Source organism: Rhopilema esculentum, chromosome 13, assembly GCF_057945365.1.
Source record: "Rhopilema esculentum isolate cy_ngs chromosome 13, ASM5794536v1, whole genome shotgun sequence".
NCBI lineage: Eukaryota > Metazoa > Cnidaria > Scyphozoa > Rhizostomeae > Rhizostomatidae > Rhopilema > Rhopilema esculentum.
The window spans coordinates 5,851,042-5,871,679 of record NC_142827.1 but is presented as its reverse complement, the minus strand read 5'-3'; the positions used below and the strand labels follow the sequence as shown (position 1 = coordinate 5,871,679).

Here is a 20,638-nt window from a genome sequence, read left to right as displayed (position 1 = left end):
CAGTGTTAAAAGTATTTATGTCAAAATATTTAGCTATGTTTGTTTATCCTGGCCGTTGATAACATTTAAATTTTTATGTTTATTTGTATACATCTGCTGATTTTAATTTAAAAATATCAAACTTTGAGAAATCGAATAAATTAGTATTAATATTTTACTGTATTTTTCTGTTTATATTTATGTTTATGAATGTAGTTACATCATAGCAAGTTTTACCTTCTCAAATTTTTCCCTATGGTCATTCAGCCGATCATCGAAGTCTGAGAAGCGCTCTTCTAGTTGTTGGATCGACTCTCGGTCACTTCTGATTGTCATTGACTCTGGTGTCTAGCGAGGTGCACATATTACAAAATTTATTCAGACTTGCTTTGTGACATTCTACTACGTTAAAGATCTTATGTAGTTCAACTTAACGCCGGCTACACTTTGGTTTTAATTCTTGATTGAAGATAATTGAAACACTTTCGATTTAACTTCAGCTTGAATTTTTTTAATCTGCTCAACAGTTTTGCTGCTCCAAAATAGAGCGTTACGGGCACCCACGAAAGCCCCCTTCCATTTGTTTAGCAAAAGTTTGAGCAGCAAAATTGTTTTTCTGCTTGATATATTTAGTATGGTTTGTTATATTCTTTATTTTGATGCTATTTTCAAAGATTGGGCCCTTGCGTTATGCTATTTATTTTAGAAAATAGTCTACGGTTCCATCACCCAGTCCATATTGGTTACTTAATTGTTCGCCACCATCAAGCTTTGTATAATTGCACAGATATATTTCACCTGTTTCAACAAAACGTCCAAAATATTGACGTAATTCAAATAAACTAATTTTTACAGCTTCACTGAGTATAGCTCCATTCTTAAGTTCTGTCTTCTACAAACTGCTTTCCCCCTTTGGCTATTTTATCAAATAGAGTTAAGCTCAAGAGCCATTGCGGTGCGAAGCAATCACACTTGTAAAGAAAAGCATTAGCAGTGAAGCACAAACAAATACGATCACTGAAAGAAAGTCTTGCTCTTTCAAAAGTAGCCTTCTCCAGCTGAGATGCTCACCGGCTAAGTTTGAAGACGAGCATTTAACTGATTACTGATTTCAAAGAACCGAAAATGGCATTCTATAAAATTAGGAGTAAGGAAGTTCTATAAAATTTAAATAAAATTTGTTTGCACATATGACAGCTTCTTCGTTGAACTTCTCTTTCTAGTGATTTTATGATGATGACAGCGATTTAATTTGCTTAATGACAAAACTATAAACCACCTTGTCCTAAATTGTCTGAGCCTTGAAAAAACTTTATCGACCTTGCATCGTTACTACATTCTCATTTCTTTTCCAAAATACTGCAAATTCTACTTTCTTTTTTTAATAGAAAAAGCGTTTCTTTGCATAAAACTTTTATTATAATTAGAAGAAAAATGGCTGAAAGACATACGAACATCCCATTAGTGTCGAAATACCTCCTACATGGAAACTGCACATAGAAAATATTGGATGATGCGTATAGTTTCTTAAGATTGCTTGTAGGTAGAATGCCTCTTATGAAACTAATTCTGCTTCACTAACCTTGCTATCAGTCCCTCTTTGGGTCAGTTTTTCTTCCAAATCTGAAAGCCTTTTATCCAGTGTTGGTATGATTGGATGAACGATTTCTGGTGACAAGCTTGTTTTCTATTGGCAAAGAAAGACCATGTTTTTAAAAATACTTTCAAAGGAGAAGAAGCAGTGTAAAATTTCCTGAAAATAGAAGTCCAAGTGATTGGGGATTAATACACGGAGCAGGGTTTAAAGATTTTGCAAGGATGGCCTGACAAAAATTTCTAAATAGAATAGTATTTTTCAAGAGCAAATTTATCGGTTTTTCAGAGTCTTCTAATAAGATTTTCTTCTTACAAAACCATTTCTCAATATATTAGATAATTCGTAAGTTTCCTTTTGCAGATTTGCTTTTTTTCTGCTTAGTTTGATAAGCATCCTGTTTGACACCCTGCCCAATGGTTGCCCCCTTCTCCTCTTCTGCGTTGACTTCGTGTCTTGTAATCATGTATATGATATTGCGCCAGAATTGTAATAATTAAAATCTTGCTCAATTCCACTAGATATCACCCTTTTTCTTCGACGATTCGAAACGTCTAAGTAAGGAATGATTTGGCATATTAAATAATAGAATTGTTTTTCTTCACGTCACACTTTTCGTCACACTTTCAGAATTCTGAAAGGCTTTTCCCCCTGGGTTTCCAAGTGTTTGTTATACCCTTGAATATGATGGGCCTCCACAGTGGTCACTGGGTATCACGGAATAAAGGGTGATTGTTACATTTGTCCTGTGGTAGTCTAAATTTCTAGTCACGCACAATACCCTATAGATAACAGTATGCTTATCATACTGGTTGGTTATTCCTGTCGAGAAGCATTGTTTTTAATAAGAAAACACTTTAACACTCAGTCAACTTTTAGAACCGTTTCTAAGAATAGCATATATAATCCTTAACACTGTTAGCTTTGCCAACGTGAAGAGAAATCATATATTTTGTTTCTAAATAATTAGTTTTTTCCATCCTTCTAAATTAGAAGCATATGTTGGCAGAAAAAAGCACGATAATCAAGTTGGTTACTGCTAGCAACAATAACAAACAATTAGCTCAATATAACTGAATATTAAGTATTGTTATATATAACTTCAAAGGCACAATTTTAATAAAAAACAAGAACAATATTTACTTACAGCCTCTAGTTCTTTGTCAACGTATGTTTTCATTTCTGTTATTGCTTTCTGCAAAACACCCGCTGTTCTACTGTTCTCTTTCTCAAAACCCTCAATTGAATCGTTGAATTTCTGAGCCTGCGATTTTCTGTAATATTAAAAGGTTAGAAATAATTAAAGTGATTAATAAGTTTTAAGATGCAAAGAAGACACCGACAGCTTGATTTGATAAATTAAACTTGAAAATCATTGCTTTGATAATTCAAAAATCGAAGTGAAACTTGTCTTTTAGCCAGTCTTGTGTTTTTCTTGACCTTTTAGGGACTTTTCATTTTTAATGCCAGGTATAAGGGCTGTGGAATTCTTGCCGGTTAAAGGAAACTTAAAGCATTTTAGTGGGGGCATACAGTTTTGACGATATAAAAGCGTTTGTAAAAGTTTTAGCGAAAAAGTTTTAAATACTAAAGTTATGGATGTCAGGTTAACCCACAGTTAGATTGTGCGTTCAGATTACAAAAGCAACTTCTTTCAAAAAATATCTTTTTAAATAGAAACTATCCATAGTTTTTGCTGCGTTGCTTTCCTGTCTTCCTTTCTAAATCTCTTGAAATTTCTAACTATATGAAAACAGTTTATTTTTAGGTTTAAGAACTCTTAGCACCAGAAAGTCTGCAGCTTTTTAAAAAAGTCAGTACTTTTTTGCATGTCTTTTTTATACTAATTTATATTTTAGCAATCATATAGAAAATGTGGTTTGAAATTGGAATCGATGGGGGATGAATTTTGTGAATTCAAAGTTTTCAGGTTTTGAAAGTTATTATAATTCAGCTAAAAGAAAATGAATATAAAAATAATTGTTTCCGAATTCTCTATCTCCGCACAAAGTATAAGTACAAAATGCCCTCAACAGGCTTTCAATATCGACTTTCTCTACATCCAATATTGATTTTTGAGAGAACTTATTATTGAGTTCTTCTTTTTTGTGCTACTTTTTTATTGATAAAATTGTATCAATCCCATGTTTTGAATTTTAGACAATTTTAGAATTTTAATAGGCATCTCGTGAGTAAACCTTGCTGGAATCTTGTTAGGGGAGTAAATCATAAAAGAAAACGAAGATTTAAAAGTAGATGTTTGCAAGGGACCGTTATTCTATCTTGTCAATGCTATTCAAATGGTGAGGAAATTACAATCAAAAAATGAGAACGCACTCGATAACATGCTCATTGAATACTCAAAGGGATATGATAAAGGGAAAAGTTTTGGTACAACCTCCAGAGGTTCCTACAGACAATGGTAGACTGTATGTAATTTGCACACTAAAATGTCTTCTTTCATTCAAGTTTATTGTTAAGGTGATCTTATATTTCAACGTTAGGTTAAGGTCTGATGTGGAAATAAGGTGGCAACAATATTAAGGCTTCGCTTGTATGCTGTTGCTTCTTGCTTGTATGCTGTTGAATTCATTAACTTCTTGCACGTGGTGGCTGTTTCGACTCAAATTGTACAGGTGAAAAGTCGGTGAGTTCACTTTTCGTACGATAGTAGCAAGCAAGAGACAGGTCTCTTTCTATTTGTACTATGAAGGACAGCAATATTTTCAAAGTGAAATGTTCTTTCGTATCAATAGGGTTGCATTGTCAGTGGGGGAAACTAGGCCCATTGAAAAGTTCAGACTAATATAACGTTATTGGTCTTTGATTTCTGGGTTCTGGTACGTAGCTATCGGACAGTAGAAATTACACAGTTCAAAGAATTTTTGTAACTGATAGTGGACCATTGAACTTGTCCATAAACAACGGGCTCAGGAGAGTTTTTCTTCACGTCACACTTTCAGAACGCTGAAAAGGATTATCCCCTGGGTTTCCAAATGTTTGCTATACCCTTGAATATGATGGGCCTCCACTGTAGTCACTGAGTATCACGGACCAAAGAGCGATTGTTACATTTGTCCCATGGTGGTCTAAATTTCTAGATTTGGGATTGTGTGTACTAATGCCTATTTCTTTTACTTGTCCAATATTTAATGTTTCGAGCGTTGTACTTCCAATAATAGCTTAAACTAGGACTTAGCAGAAATAAATATGTTATTACAATAAAGGTCCAAATATCTTTAATATCTTTGCTTTGTATTCATGTCAAAGCTGTTTGCTGTAGTTCATTGGCCAGCACGATACACAGAAAGATCAACACACTAGTTTATAGAATAGACAACTCATAGCCACCCAGAGATTTACTGTATATTGCGATCATTAGGCAGTCTGCAGTTATTACAAACCTTGCAGTTATCTCAGCTCGTAAGACTCGATCGATTGTTTTCTTGTTTACACCTATTTCTTTCTTCATCTCGAGAATCTCTTTCTGTATGTCTGGATTTGAAGGCGAGTTCTATAATGAATCACAATAGACATTCTAATTATGATAATCAATGAAGTTGTGCGTGTTGTACCTCGAAAATGAACAAAATTCTGGTTTCCTGATGATGAGTTAAACTCGAAACGTTGTACCAAATATTCTTTTCTTGTACAAAGTCGTTATTTTATTTTATCAAATCCTATTTATGCGTTGAAGTGTGGTTCAAAATTGTCTTAAGGGCTACTGTTTATCTGAACACGACAAAATAGCTATTCCATTTTATAACACAAGCGTATTTTTATAGTAAATATGTCTGTAGGAAATGCTTTCTAATTAGTTAAAAAGCCAACACCCTCCACAAATCATCGAAAATTCGAGAGAGCTCTTTGTTTAGTAGAGCTGATTATCTTATTTTGATGATATGGCCAATTTACAATCAAACTATCTGCGACAAATGCTAAAATCTTATGAGCTTGCAAATTAGTTCCGAGAAACTATAACAACACAACCAATAAAGCCACCTGTTGTAGATATTGGGGATAATAAATGAAAATCATATCAAATTATATTAAATATAATTATATTAACTTATCTTAATCATATTAAGTTGTATTTATTATTCGTTCGACGCATAACACGCTGAAGTGCATTTATTATACATTGGTGTGTTGGTTTTGAATAACAGCCATGTTTAAAATTTTTATTGTAAGTAGTACAACATATCGTCAACTAAATAAGAAACTGCTGCTTAAAGGCAATCGACAGATATAAAAGTGGCTTAAGCTATCTATAAAAATATAAGCCAATCAACGAGCGTGTAACTGGAGTCTCATTCACTGATTGGTCATTTTGTTGTTGGATGTAGGCTTAAACCTTTTTAGTGTCTGTTGATTGCCTTTGCTTGTTAGATATCGTCAGATCCACTCTTGGCTATTGACAAAACCTCAGGTTTATAATGCCTGGCTACCAACCAGTATGTTAACCACAGTGTTTGCCCCATTCTTTGCAAACCGTAATTCAAAGATGAAGTTAGTCTTATTGGATAGGTTGCTTATTCAGTATTGATATCGCACTTACTTCAATAGTGGTTCCGAGAGTATCAAGCTGTTCAATTATGTGGCCAGAAACACGCTCAAAATGCTTTGCAGTCTCTTCTTCCAGTCTTCTTAAGCCATCTATTCTCTCTTGTTGTTCTTTATCAAGTTGCTAAAAATAAAAAAGATTGACATTAGTCACAAGGTAACACTTTAAATGATATATATATATTCCGTAGGCATGTGTCATATTCAATTCTTACAATCAATGTGATTAGATTAAACTCAATATACAGCTGAATTCCGTTAAGTCATTCCTCGGATGATACGATGTGGATAAAATTTATCCGGATAAAAGGGTTTACACTGTACCACATAGCAATCCGAACTAATTTAATCCACTTTCCTAGGTGAACTAATTTTGTTCGGATAGCCGCCCTCAAATTCTTGCGGATAGCGTGGGTCTAGTGTAAACGCGACGTCTATCTGAACTAATTTTGATACGGATAAAATTTATCCAGCACAGTGTAAACAGGGTCTTAGCAAGATTCATCTTTATACCTTTTCGAATGAACGCAATCTCTTGCCAACATCTTCGTTTAAATCGCCGCTTGAAGCATTGAGCGTATAGCGTTGCTCATCCACGTGATTTTTCACCTTCTTTAGGAAATTCTTAAGCTCGGCTTTGTATTCATGGTCCTTCTCTTCAAGCAGTGCCAAATAGTTTGCTGGATCCGAATTTTTTGCTTTTTTCAGCTCTAGCACAATAGCTTCTAATCCATTTAATCTGTTGAAATGAAAAAATACAATTTACAACCAGAATACCAATAGCAATGTTTGATAGATTTTTTAATAATCGCAAATGACCAGAAGAAATGTTCCCATTAGTTTTGAAAGGAGAAACTGTTGCTTATTGTCCATATAGGCCTATTTTTTCTATTTTTTTCAAGAAATTCTTGGAAAAATCTTCTGAATAGGGCTATTAATTTTTGCTTGTTAAATTGTCTAGTGTTTTTTTGTGATTTATTTATTATCATCATACCTTGATAAAAAATGTTGTGATGATTTTTTGCCTTAAGTTGCAATTTCTAGTTTTTTTATAGTTCAAAGGCCTAAATCACCCTAGATTGAAAATCGAATTTTGATTTTTTTCGTTTCTATTACGTTGAAGCAAAATACGTATTAAATCTGCGATGGAACTTTGGGTTTTTAGATAGGAGCCTGTTATTGAGATCCAGAAGCTTGCTGAAAGAATCTGCTTTAATGCATCTGAAATGGCATTCAAGAGGTTGGCATCTGTGCAGATACCTCTTGAGACACTTATGGTAGTCAAACAACGACTACTGTTAATGTCAGAGTAAACAGAAGCTCTCAGTTTGCAAAAGAATAACGACTTTCTATTGCTTTATTGTAAATGATTTCTTTTGCTATCGTCTAAAATAGAAGTATCTTCTTGAAAAATTTGCCTTTTAATTATGAATGTGTATGTCAATTTATCCATCAAACATTCAGACAGCAATGATATGTAATTTTTCTCTCAAGACAAATTTTGGCGTATCCGCTGATTAAGCAAACAGCCACTGTCAAACATGTTATCGATTAATTATTAATGACTAAGCAATCATTCTTGTCCAAATTCAACTTTTGCGATAGATTTCTAATGGTCTTTCTAGGGTTTAATGGTAAGGTAAATTGCAAAGATTTACCAACTCATTGAAGCATCTGTTTTTAAGTGTCATCTCTTTTTACAAATCAGGTTGCTTTGCAGAGGTTTTGCATGTACGAAGGGTTTTGATGTAAGATAAATAATGAAGATAAGCTCGCACAGTGGGAAATACGAAGCAACCCTTTAGATATCATAACTAAAAAAGGTCATGAATTTGAATAGCATGGAAGAGGGATTAATGGTTTATGGGAGAGAAATTATGAATCAATACTAACTTTGTCGCGAATTTTAGGCTGTCTTCCCTTCTTTCTTGCTCCTCGTTGTCAATTTTATGTTCTATGTCTTGAATCATGCCTCGAGCCTGGAAATATTTAATTGTACATAAGATGAAAATATCTTATGTAAACCATAGAGTTATGTGACATCTTCATGCCAGCCGTTTCCTGCTTCCATTAGAACTGTATTCTTTTAGCATGAAGATTCTCATGAAGAATATTCTTACGCTAGGGGTTTAGAATTTACTTAAAAACTGTGGCCAAATTTATAAGACATATATTAATGTTGCCTTTAGATAGTCTTTTAAGAGGTCCTTGCTGATTGTATTTTTCATTAGTGGTAAAATTCATAGAAGATTTGTCGGAGCTAAAAATGTTTGTACGTATAGAAAGCCATTAAAGTATTGAGAGATTCTACCAAAGACTTAAAAACCTTGACTAGAAATACCGTTTTCTACTACTCAATATGCAGACAAAAGAATGGTTATGCTTATTGGAAGATTGTTTATGCTGTGTGCAATGGAAAAGCTATCATACTGTAATACCGCCCTTTCTTTTTATAGCTACTTTCAATCAAAGTGTCTTTTCTTATGTTCTTTGCAATTAGTTTTTGCAAGTATGTCTGCAGCTTTCATACACTATAGTGCATTGATTGGTGTGAAAATTCCGCAAAGATGCACTTGATTCTTAAAAATCTAAATCTTAACATTCATCTCCACGTTAAAAAACCATACTCTTCATTTTGAATGCAGTTTCAAGTTATAATCTGATTCGAAACAGCAGGATGGTTATTCTTATGAAAATAAAATGAGTTATGAATAATGCACTAACACTTTTCTTTGAATTAATTTCAGTTTGATGACTCAGCTGTCTGAGATCCTGTATCCCAATGTCCATTGCGTTGTTAAGTTTATTTAGCTGTTGCATTACGTCATTAATTTTCTCCGACATAGCCTGAACCTTTTTATTTGTCTGGTCGCTATTTTGCTTCAATATCAGAATTTCCTCTTCCATTCTGGAAACATTTCGCTCGACCTGGACGCCTCCGTTCATCAGTTGTCTGTACTGGTTAGCCAATGTTGAGACCTTTTTCTTTGTTTCATTGGCCGACGACTCCTGTAATAGAATATTACCCAACAATATTTCGTAGGTACTGCCGGGTGTTACGCAAAATCACAAGATGGCTTTATAACTTATTCCCAGTAAAATAGACTACTGCAAGAAACCTACAAGCCACCGTGCACCAGTCTAAAAGTGGGGAGGGGGGGCGAAAAAAGCTTGACTTTTAAGGCCACTTGCTATAGAACGCCAGAAAACGCCCTCTTGAGGAGTTATTTGCTTGTTTCCACTGAATTTTTGTAAACAGTTTGATTCAGAGAAGATATCAATAACTATAAAATAAGATAGAACTAGCTTGAGGATAATATAACATCAAGCTAACCAAGTGAGAAAATGCATCATGTCATTAAACATAATAACATAATGAAAACACCTAGAAAATTGACAAAAAAGGATTCTTTGTCAAAAAGTACGTTACTCCTTATGAACTTTCCAAAGTTGCATTAGAGTAAACTTTGTAAACATTGTCTAACGTATTCTTACAAAAAAGTTGGGGGGGGGGGAGGGGGACTGACAGTCTAAGGGCTGCGCTGTGCCTGCTTTCTACGTGGCAGGGATTGCGTGTTTCTCCTGCTTTAGATGACAATAAAAACAACAGGTTCTAATTTTTTGGGATCCAATCAGCTTTTACATTTGTCGTGTAAAAAGTATACAATGTGAAGATTGCAATGTAGAAAACATATAATGGCAGACGCTCTTTAATGCTTTAAGTGAAACATTTTAGATTAGTTACCGTAGCTTGTCTTTCGTAATCCATTTGGTCTGCCAGACGTGAAACTTTGTCACCGAATTGCTGCCACATGCTTGCAGCTGTTCTCAAGTTTTCAGCCACTGAGACGTTTTCTTGTCTGCACAAAGCGATGTTTTCGTTATTTTGTGCCACATTTTGTCTCAACTTGTTCTGTGTTGTTGTTAATTGTTCAACTGACGATCTTAGCCAAGTATCTTCTCTTGGGAGAATCATTCGCCTGTCATTATTGGCGTTTGGTAAGTCGACGTTTGGGAAGCTGGCGTACGTTCTGTCAAATCGGCGCATTGCCATCAAATTATCCTGCAAGAGGCAAGCAAAAATTCATAGCACTGCAATTAGCCGTTAATCAAGAAGCGTCCATTTTACAGTATTAACTTGCAAAATAATTTTATCTCATGAAAAAATAAGTAGTTTTTGCTTCAATTTCCATACACTTTTAAAGTCTTTTTCGTACACTTTTGAAGTTTTTTTTCATACACTTTTTAAGTTTTTAACAAACAAGCATCAAATCTTTCAAAAATTTTACATATATGTGATGCTCTTGAAATAAACTAAAAAATGAATATTCAGGGTAATCATTTTGTACAAATCATTTGGAGTATCTCTAAAATCTATTGAATTTTAGGAAATATTTAAGGAACTTTGAATTTTCTAGGAAAACATCAATTTATATCTCTGCGTATACCATGATGTAATTTTATGTTGATGACATTGGCAAGCTAGCCGCCATAATTACATCGGCAACATTCTATATCGATCATTTAGTTGTTATCATTTTGGTCCATGTCCAAGTTCTTGAGAGTTTTTTGTCACAATATTACATTTTTTGTCAAGCAATTTTGCAAAAACTGAATTTGGCTTAGAGTCTTTCCGCTGGAATCTGAATTGCTATTCATTTTTACCATCAATGGTGTTTTCTACATAGGCCGATTTCATTCACACAGATCTGGTCAATGTTTCGCTTTGAATGAAGCTGCTACCGACTGAAACAAGTTATTTACAATGCTTGACATATTTCTTGTATGACGTATTTCACAAGTTTAGCCTTGCGCAGATTGCGTTATTGATTGGGATAAATTGTGAACTGGATATTCTAGGCGTTATCGATTAATGTAGTTTTTTATTTATAACTGATTGTAGTTTCAGCGAAACTATTATGTGGAAAATTATGGTATCAGAAAAGTGATATTTTCATACTTAGTTCTTAGATACAATTAAACAAAACATTAGGCGGGATTAGTCATTGCGTTTGACCTAGCGTTTGCCTGCCGCACAGGTGCTTGTATTAATATGACAACGTTTCTTTGGTTAAATCTTTGGTTAGAAGCTTGGTGATAGCTTTCCTCTATTGGTTACTGTTTGCCACACAGGAGACCAAAACGATGACCTTTACAACGGTCTTGATACCAATAAAGGGCGCCTTGTGCGCTTCACTCAGATTTATGAGATGATTATTCCTAAGCTTTGGGTAAACCCTGAATCAATCTCTAGAATCTTCTTTTAGATTTTCATATTATCTGAATCTGTCTTGTGCTATAGAACAAGCTATGAAAATTATCGCCCATTAATTTATTTTGCAAGTATCGTGGAATTTCGATTTGGCAAAATCTGTTGCAGATTGCGAATTTTGTTCCCAGTAAAATCGTTTGCATGTTCAAGGAGAGGGTCACGGTAACAAGAAGCAAAAGACCTAGATTCTGCAAAAAGTTATATTCAATGCACTTAGTGTGAGCGTTATTCGAGAGTAAGAGACACGTTATTCAAGCCGGTTGTCTATTGCTTTAGAGCCCTAGCGATGAGAAAAGCATCTGAAAAGTATCCGCATTTTTAGTTGATACAAGGGACTGGCCTGCTAAATCATTTTTTTAAATGCAACAGATGAATAAATATTTCTATTGCAATAAATAGAGTTATAACAAGCTAAAGTAATTTGTGTAGTTTTTACTTATAAAATGTCTAACCATCGCCAATGGCAAAGCTAGTGCTCAAACATTCAGCTCAATGCAAAGGCACTGTAGAAAAAAACTGGCAGGTAGGCTTTACTCGGGGTTTTAAGCTATTCCTGGTAAATGCTGGGAAAGAGATGTTGTCTGCTTTCTCTTTCCAAACTACTTGCTTAGCAGCTTGTACTACATCCCTGGGAGGATCAAGAAATGCAAGACGAAAACACGCCGAATGTTTTATCGATGCCAAAACATGCCGAAACAAGCGTAAAACGATTTTTCAAAGTCTTTAAAGCAGAATGTTTTATCTCCCTGCTCTTTACTTTGTTTAAAGTTTAACTCAGATTTGTTTTTGAATCGATCTAATCGAGTTTTGATCGACCTGAAGCATGACTTTGAACCATAACATTATAAGCTTGTCTTCCTCAAAATATAATTTTCTGGACGTAAACAAAATTACTTGCATACATTCCAAATACAAGTGGGCTGCTCTTTACTAATCTTTCTCCAGCTGTATTTGCGCTAAGCAAACTGCCCAGATTATCCAGGATTTCCCCGGAAAGAAACTAGCCCGGTTTCCTCCCGGATTAGACAAGCCTAGGCTACTTTTAGCTATCTTTTAGTGTAACCGTTGATAGTATGAGAGCATCTTTGGTTCTTAGCTAGTTCCAAATTTGAAATTACATTACCAAAACTTGATTTGGGTAGTTTTAACCTGGATCGAGCCTAGGTTAGCTACCTATAAGGAGAATCAAATTGAGACTATTGTTTGTGACGCTAAGCAGGTGTATCACACATTTGACCGAAGAAGCCTTATGTCTACCGAGTCAATTTTTGGTTGCCAAGGCACAATGGAAACATTGAGTATTTCTTTGAAAATATTTACTTTAAAGAGTATGTGTTGATTTTGACAAATCAAGAGGACTTTCTAAATTCTTTTCTGTAGTTTGAAATGAGAAAGAGGTTCCTGCAGGTTGCTGAAATGGTAGTATCGATCAAAATGTCGAAAAAGTCACATTCCTAGAAGATATCGTGCTGCTGGCGCCTTCTTTTCTGGTTTCAAAATTTTTAACTAACTTTTCTGAACAATAGCAATCAGCTGTCCTCATTTGTCTGCTTTTAAAATTAGCAACAACTGCTATAATCCTCAATGGTCAAGCTTTTTCTAATCCTTTACACATAAAGAATCTAAAAACAGACTTTTTGGGAGGGCAAAAATTTGAAATGGCCTTAAAAGCAAACATTTTGTAACATGATAGCTTTTCCTTCCTTGTGCAGACAGAAGGAGTTAGTTTTCTTGTAGGCAAGCGCCATTGAGGAGGCAAATACTCTGAAGAGTGTCAGACAAAAAACTGTAATATGTTTCAGAATCTTTGCTTTTTCAAAGACCAATGATTGAGTGAAGTGAAAGCTATCCCAATTCAGACAAAAAATACATCGACCAAAAATGATTCACACAGATCTAAGTGATCCAAATTGCAGACTCTGGGCATTGAAAGTGATTTTCAGATAGACCCAAAAAGATATTTTGGGTCTGGCTTGGGTACCCAAAAATTCTATACAGTAACTGTTTTGCTCAATGATTTGGCAATGTTAAACTTCTAAGAAATAATGAGAACAGAAGATCTTAAGGATATCGCTATTTCTCCTCAATTTGTTCTTTTCTGGTAATTTCTTCGTGACAAAAAGAATCCTATTGTTTGTTGATGGGATCTTATTGAGACGAATGTTGCAAATCAAGCAATAATATTCAATTCTTTAGAAAGATTACACGGTTTCAGTAGGAAGTGAATAGCTTTCCGCTCAATTTTCTTCTATTTCTAGAGAGACGAGAGCTTATTCAAATTTTGCTATTGATTGACATCAATAAACTTGCCCCAGATTGAATAATCGTCAAATTTAGTCTATCAATGTTGATAACTGAACAGCAAATATTATTCAAAAGCAAGCAGAATGCTTAGATTTTAGCAACTATATTTTGTTTAGTCTGCAAGCAGAAGCAAAAAATACCTTGATAATCAACGCTTATTCTAATCCTTTGTTAAATATGTCAATCAAAATGAGCAGTGTCAATCACGGTATTACGACTCTTCCATCATTATCAGCACAATAAACACAACACACCAAATCGAAATTCAAAGAGCTGTCGCTGCTATTCAAAATCGCTTTAAACACAAAACTATGAGTTTTTATCATGTCTATATTGAAACCTCTATCTTTAATCTTATCATTTCTTATTGATACTACCTATAATTATAATATTAATTCAATATACCAAGATGTCTTCATCTTGATGCTCCTATTTGTTAGCATTATATTCCTGCTTCTAAAGAAAATTTGGGTTTGAGGCAAAGATGTGCATGTTACTTCAAAATATTTATTAATGCAAAAAAATGTTTTCCTCACAACATTTTTAAAAATTCGATTAAAAATTTTGAACCGTCTCAATTTAGTTTTCTTCTGAACCTCTATGTCACTTGTATATATGCATAATCCAATGAAATAATTTTTGGGTAAGATATGGGAATCGGTGAAGATTAAAAAATATTCTTTGCAAAACAGCTGGGTTTTCGATTCCCGTTTGAAGCACCACCAAAACTGTTAAAGATGCATTGTGTCCTTTTTCGTAGAATCTACACTGGTTTCAATTCTGTCTTAAGCTAAATTGATGCATTGTAACTTTAACAAAATCCCGAAAAACTTGTTGTGCAACTATCTAGGTTTCTAACATCATCCAACTATCTGACACCATCAAGGCTACACTACCTTGCATCTGTAACCTAACCAGGATCAGTGAGAAGAGAATTTATCAAAATAAATGCTGAGGAACTGTGAAATGTTTGTAAATGTTACCTTTACGATATCCTGAAATTGTGATACCGGTGAAGTAATTTCAGTTGGATGCTTCTTCTCTGCAACGCGACTTCAAATTGGTTACTGGGCAATCCTCGCTCTTCGAGGTATGGGTCTTGTTTATGCCGTAAACAGCACTTCATCTGGTTGGTGGCAAGATGCCGGAATTATTGATCTTAAAAACAGAGGTACGTTTGACTGCATACTTAATACCACAACAGGTTGCCAATCGAATTAAACACTTTGTTTATAGTTAATGGTTTGGAATATTTACAATTTAGACAAAGCCTAGATTAGGATTTTAATGGCACATGCAAATTGCAATGTGCACTGGCTTGAAATGGCTGTGCAGTGTTTTGGGTGCATGATTTAGTCTGATAAGAAGACGTTTTAATTATGCAATTCTCCCATAGGCAAACTGAACAGGTGGCCAATTCATCAATGATTGCAGTCGTTAATACCAAATTGAAGATTTTTTTCTTGTCTATAGTTATTGAACGCCTTAAGATGTTAACAAACATCATCCTAAGAACTTAATGGTAAGCTAAATTCATGTGTGAACAAATTATTCTGGTGTATGTTCAAAATTAAATCTTCAGGCTCATAGTGTCTAAGGGAAAAGATGTCGAAAGACCAGCGTCTCACTCAATTTTCTACTTTTCAGCTCATCAGAATAGGTTTAGCTATTAATCTAATGACTTAGAATGCTAATATTTTGAGAAAAATGTACATTTTTTGCGGTAATGGTTTTGCATTGAGCATTAAACAAAGAATTCAATGATGAACCTTTTTTCAAAATCCTCTAAGATCTTGATGCCTTAAAATCTGAAAGTCAGAATGAAAAGCTGTAGTAACCTAATAGATTACGTGCAGAAGCATTACTTCATGTGACCCATGTTTATATAGAGTTTCAGATTACAGTTTACAGTATTACAGTTATGTGTCTAGGCCGTTTGCAGTTAATATAAAGTTATCGTTCTGTTCTGTTCAACCCATGCATTGTTCTATCTCCTTCACATCTTAACAAAAGCTAAGAATCTATATGTTTTTTTTTCAATTTAGTTAGAAAAATGTGTAACATGACGTCCATTTAAGTAGATTTTCAGTGGACTCCATACTGCAATAAAAATTATTATCTTGACCTTAAAAAGAGCTTTGAGAAAATTTTGAGGTTTCTCTGCTAATTAAATGCTATTTTTGAATAAAGCCGCATGCATCTTATTTATATTTTATACATGAGCACATTTGTTTACTATGGAAGCTCAAATCAACATGCTAATGTTAATTTATTCAATTCAAACATTTTAAACAATTCATTTCAATTCGCTTAGCAAAACATTTCCCTTAAAATTTGTCCCATATCATTCTGCTTCAAAGCTTCATTATCCATAGCCTTGCAGCCGTTATTGCTCTCTGTTTCATTTAACAAGACCTCACCACAACTGTATATTTCTAAAATTGACACACAAAATACTATGGTACTCTTCTTGATTGCAAAAGTTTCTTGCTTCATGTAGTTTGTGACATGATATTGCAGTCTCATATCTATGTCGTTACCTCTGGGAACTCACAGCAATTTGTTCCACTTGTATCGTTCTTTGCATTGTTTTATAGTGAATTTTGAGTAGTCCGTATCTATTATTATAAATTTAGTGAATTTCAGAAAAAAAAACATTCTCTGCCAACTTAGAAAATTATCTGTGGCTCTGAAATTGCAACAGTATTGGCCTTTTTGTCAAAATATCTGAATTGATTAGTTTGCCTTAATCAAACTGAATTGTCATCTCCAGGAAACAGCAATTTTGCAGAGATATTAAATACAAGTATACGTCACTACTTTCGCTTAATTAGATAATTACGGCGTTTCTGTTCTGCGAAAAAGGTTCAAAGTGCGAAAAACACCCTTTGGAGGTCAAAATGTCGTAACTTCCCTAAACAAGCTATTTCAAGCTTAGAAGATCAATTTCAAATTTTCTTGTAAAGTAAACACTATGTGACTTTGGTTTGAATAAATGCTTATGTCACCCAATTACCTTCAAGTGAATATCTGAATAGCCACGTAAAACCCAAGGCAACCCAAAGAAGTTTCTTTGGAATTTTTCAGCTCAAAAATTATTCTCTTGTCGGAGTATTATAGAAGTCTTCCGATAATTTTACAAATGCTAAGATACTGTCATTTAAAAATAGGCCACCTGGGCTAAAAATTCAATTTTGTATAAAAACCATTGTTTGTTTGATATAAACAATTCCAGAGTCATCCGAAAAGAAAATCCAAGTATCGTTGATTTATTATTGTAAAGGAAACTGTTTTGTGGCTAATACACATATTATCATCAGGGATGCAAACTGTTGCCCTATCTATAACCCAGTAATTCTTTACATAGAACCTTACCAAAATTTATAGAAAAAACTTTGTTCTGTGCATACAGTTTTTGATGTTAACTGTTTTTCCATCTACAATCACTGCCAAAACTCTTCGAACACTTGCGATATTTTCAACGTTTGCATGCATCTGCCCGCCGCTCTTTCAAACAATGTTGTCTTACAGGAAAGTTTAGATATACATTTGTGGCAAACATTTTGGTTTTATATACTGCATTGTAATGTAAGTTGTTTTAGAGAGAGGGGTTAGTCTATTAGAAACTCGGGAAGTACACAAAAAATCACAAATTTAGCAAAATATGTAGGTGTTCCAAGAAATTTTGGCAGAGTTTGTATGTTAGATAGTGCTTATCTGGGCATGAACAGACAATACTATAAAAATTCAATATTTTTAATTAGATTAGTATTTCAGTTTTATGAATTATATAGATTTCAGGTTATATTTCTTTTGTAGTAAGGCTACACATTAATGAACAGGCTGTCAATCGTAAAAGAGGAGAGACATATGAATATAAAGCTTAAAATAGATCGTCATTCTAACAAGCTTAAAATAGATCGTCAATACTATCTGTTATTCGCTATTTTAGGGCATCAATCTACCATGTGCTTGCTGATGATTTTTTGATATGTCGTCTGTTTACCTTTTTAGCGAACAGTATTACTGTAAACAAATGCCAATAGCCGATAGCCTTGTCAACGGTTGAATTTAAATACTTTATAACTCTGTAATCTACTAGAGTTTGCAAGGTTAAAAGTGATATCATTTCTCCATTTACAGGCAAGTCGCATTTGAGTGAACAGTACAGCGTCACACAACAACCGTTTGAATGGTGAGTGAAAACATATAAAAGTTTGATATCGATTCTGATAACTTATTATGGTACCGCTAAGTCTAATAGCAAGCAAACGGTAACAGAATTGTATGCTATTCCCTGCTCCTATACATACCGCTATCTAATGTTAGTAATCTTGTGAGCACGGACGCAAATCTTAATGAGAATCCTAAGCAACATTACGTCATACCGCTTCTACTCCTGGTAATCAGAAAATTTGACCTCTAAGACATCTCATTTTCTTTAACTTCACAATACTTTTCCTTCGCTTATAATCTACATATACATAAAGAAGGTTTCAAGAAGATAGTATTTTTTTTCCTTAAAAAATGTTGCTACCAAATAATTCAATTTAACCATATTCGTAAACTGTCAGTCATATAGTTTGCTAAGCAAAGTGCTAAAATCCGTGGCAAATTTTCCTATCGAGATTTTCATACAATTTAGTCATATAAACATATAGCTTCTATCACCTTTTACATCAGTCAGACCATACCTTTAAGTAAACAGAAATCAGTTCGTTTTGTTTCGCTCCGAAACAGCTGAAAACGTTGACTCAAAGGTGCAATCTCTTCCTTCCAAGGCGATATTAGGCAAATGGTAAGATTTTTAACAGGTACCTTAATCTCAAGTAACACCAACATAAGTTCCTTATAGCAAACTTTTGCACATTTTAGATGTTAACACTGTGATTGTTGCCATGGTTGCAATAAATCTTAAGACTGGAAATATCAGGAGAAAAGAAATACCATCGTTCTCTCTGTCACAGTTAAGATGTGGGTTCAATTTTGATTGAAAAAGTTTTCGCATATTGACTAAGAAATGCTTTTTACAGAGTTCTATCATATTGTTTGAAACTGTTGAATGTCCAAATGTTCTGAAATCATCCTAGGTGAATTGTGAAGATTGTCCAGACGGACAGGAAGAAGGTCAAATTTATTTCTTTGCACGGACATTCAATGACATTACTACAATTTATCTTCAATGACTTCAATACTGCCGTTACGAACATATTTCCTTTGCCAAGACGCTTGATACTGTTGTTTTTGCTATTTTACAAAATATGTAAAAAACGTCTAAAAACTAATGACATAGCAACAAAAATTTTACCATGTAACATTTGTTAACTTACCTTGCTTTGTACTGAGACTCTGCGTGTGATTTCGAAATCTCTTACGCTCTGTATGTTCTTAAGTGGTAAAGACTTTTGACTATGTAAAGGCTCTTGGTAGCGATTGTTAATATTTGGTTCCGGCACGTCGTAACACAATCACCTGTCTGTTCGGTTGCATGCTTTATATCTTCCTAGTGGTCAGACTGAATGAAGATACCTGCTTTAACACGGGGAACGTATACAATAAGAGAATGTATTTCATAGCAATCTATTAGTTCTCATTCATCACCTTCAACATACTGTTAAGTAAACTCTGGTCTTCCGTGGCTAATCGTTGCTTCTCAACGCTTGCAATTACAGTTATCAATATCGCAACATCTGCTCGCAAGATATATTCATCACTAACAGTACGATAATGCCATTAAATCTATTACGTCTAATTACCTGCTTCCAAGGTTGCTGTTCTTTGCCATGATTGGTTTTTGTTTTGATCAAGCTTGTTAAGTGAAACGAGCCCATTTGAAAACTGAAGAAGGTTGTTCAAACAAAATGATCAGTAAATCAGGATTTAACTGAAAATGAAGCTACAGATTTCGCTTTCAAATTCTCATCTGTCAAGACAGACTGAACTTATCATGTCAGTAGGATGGAAAATTAGATAGAGATTGAAAAAGCAGCCCCATAATCCTTCTAAAGGGGAAACTGAAAAGGACTGTAGTGTTTTCAAGTGTACTCCTCGATATGACTTTTAAAAAGTGTGAAAGAAGCTTGTCATCAAACCTTGAAGATAGTTTGTTAATATTGGAGAACATAATCAAAGAGTGTTTTGGGATCAAATGATGCTCACTGGCCTAGGTAGTCATTGTGACATCCCAACATATTTTACATCTACTAAGCTGGCAATTTTCCTAAGTATAAAAAAATTGTAGTACTATTGAATGGCGTTAAATTACTTTTAAGGGTTAAAGGATCGGAAACTTTATCAAGAACGTTCAACAAAATTAAAGCGAGATTTTTATACGCCATTAAAATTATTCAGGAAATATACCTTATAATCATTTTTTGACACGTTTGTTGTGGCTTACAGTCAAAGGCGGCTAATAAACGAGGGCAGCTTACATTATCTTATCTAGATCCTACCAAGTTTTTCTGCTACCTTGACTTAAGGAGGATGATGTAGTTTATGAGGAAAAGATATGGCGCTATTGATCACTCCATGCTATAAGAAATTGTTGTTGATTGAAGTATGTTACGTCTTTCTTTTGGTTTACGTACACAATCACGCTTTTATCAGTTTTTGTGTCCGTCATTTCAAGCCAAGTATTTCTGCATGGTTTTGTAGATGTGACTATTAAACTTATAAACACGGTACCAGCTATAAATTACAAGATTTGATTACAAGGAGACAGCCATGAGGCAAAACAAATACTAAAACGAAATGATGCGACATAAATCGGTACACAGTCTTAAGTTCGTTTATAAAGCTATTCAAATATTTTGCCCCTCGTGTGCTTCGCATAGAAAAGGCCAAAGGTGTATAATTATACCTTTTCTGAGAGAATATGCTATGATTTCTCTTATGTTAGGAAACTTTCTCTTCTGCAAATTTTTTGT

At 34.2% G+C, this 20,638-nt stretch overlaps 2 protein-coding genes across 3 annotated transcripts in view; one reads left to right on the top strand and one right to left on the bottom strand.

Moving 5' to 3' along the window:
* The window catches only part of LOC135691681 (uncharacterized), a 38,966-nt gene extending 19,787 nt beyond the window's left edge, over positions 1 to 19,179 (bottom strand). The window contains exons 1-10 of the mRNA XM_065209623.2: positions 19,043 to 19,179; positions 9,882 to 10,199; positions 8,861 to 9,145; positions 8,030 to 8,115; positions 6,650 to 6,875; positions 6,132 to 6,260; positions 4,978 to 5,087; positions 2,721 to 2,847; positions 1,562 to 1,666; positions 217 to 327 (exon numbers count right to left, since the gene is read on the bottom strand). Of these exons, the coding sequence (XP_065065695.2) occupies positions 217 to 327; positions 1,562 to 1,666; positions 2,721 to 2,847; positions 4,978 to 5,087; positions 6,132 to 6,260; positions 6,650 to 6,875; positions 8,030 to 8,115; positions 8,861 to 9,145; positions 9,882 to 10,190 (1,488 nt within the window). The 5' untranslated portion in view covers positions 10,191 to 10,199; positions 19,043 to 19,179. The remainder of the gene's footprint in view (positions 1 to 216; positions 328 to 1,561; positions 1,667 to 2,720; positions 2,848 to 4,977; positions 5,088 to 6,131; positions 6,261 to 6,649; positions 6,876 to 8,029; positions 8,116 to 8,860; positions 9,146 to 9,881; positions 10,200 to 19,042) is intronic.
* Positions 1 to 20,638, top strand: part of LOC135691680 (uncharacterized) — a 57,263-nt gene that overhangs the window by 36,091 nt on the left and 534 nt on the right. The window contains exons 15-16 of one of the 2 annotated variants that reach the window (XM_065209619.2): positions 17,856 to 17,907; positions 18,803 to 19,048. In XM_065209619.2, the coding sequence (XP_065065691.2) occupies positions 17,856 to 17,874 (19 nt within the window). In that variant the 3' untranslated portion in view covers positions 17,875 to 17,907; positions 18,803 to 19,048. Of the gene's footprint in view, positions 1 to 17,855; positions 17,908 to 18,802; positions 19,049 to 20,638 lie in introns of those variants that run through there. The other variant, XM_065209620.2, reaches the window with a different exon arrangement.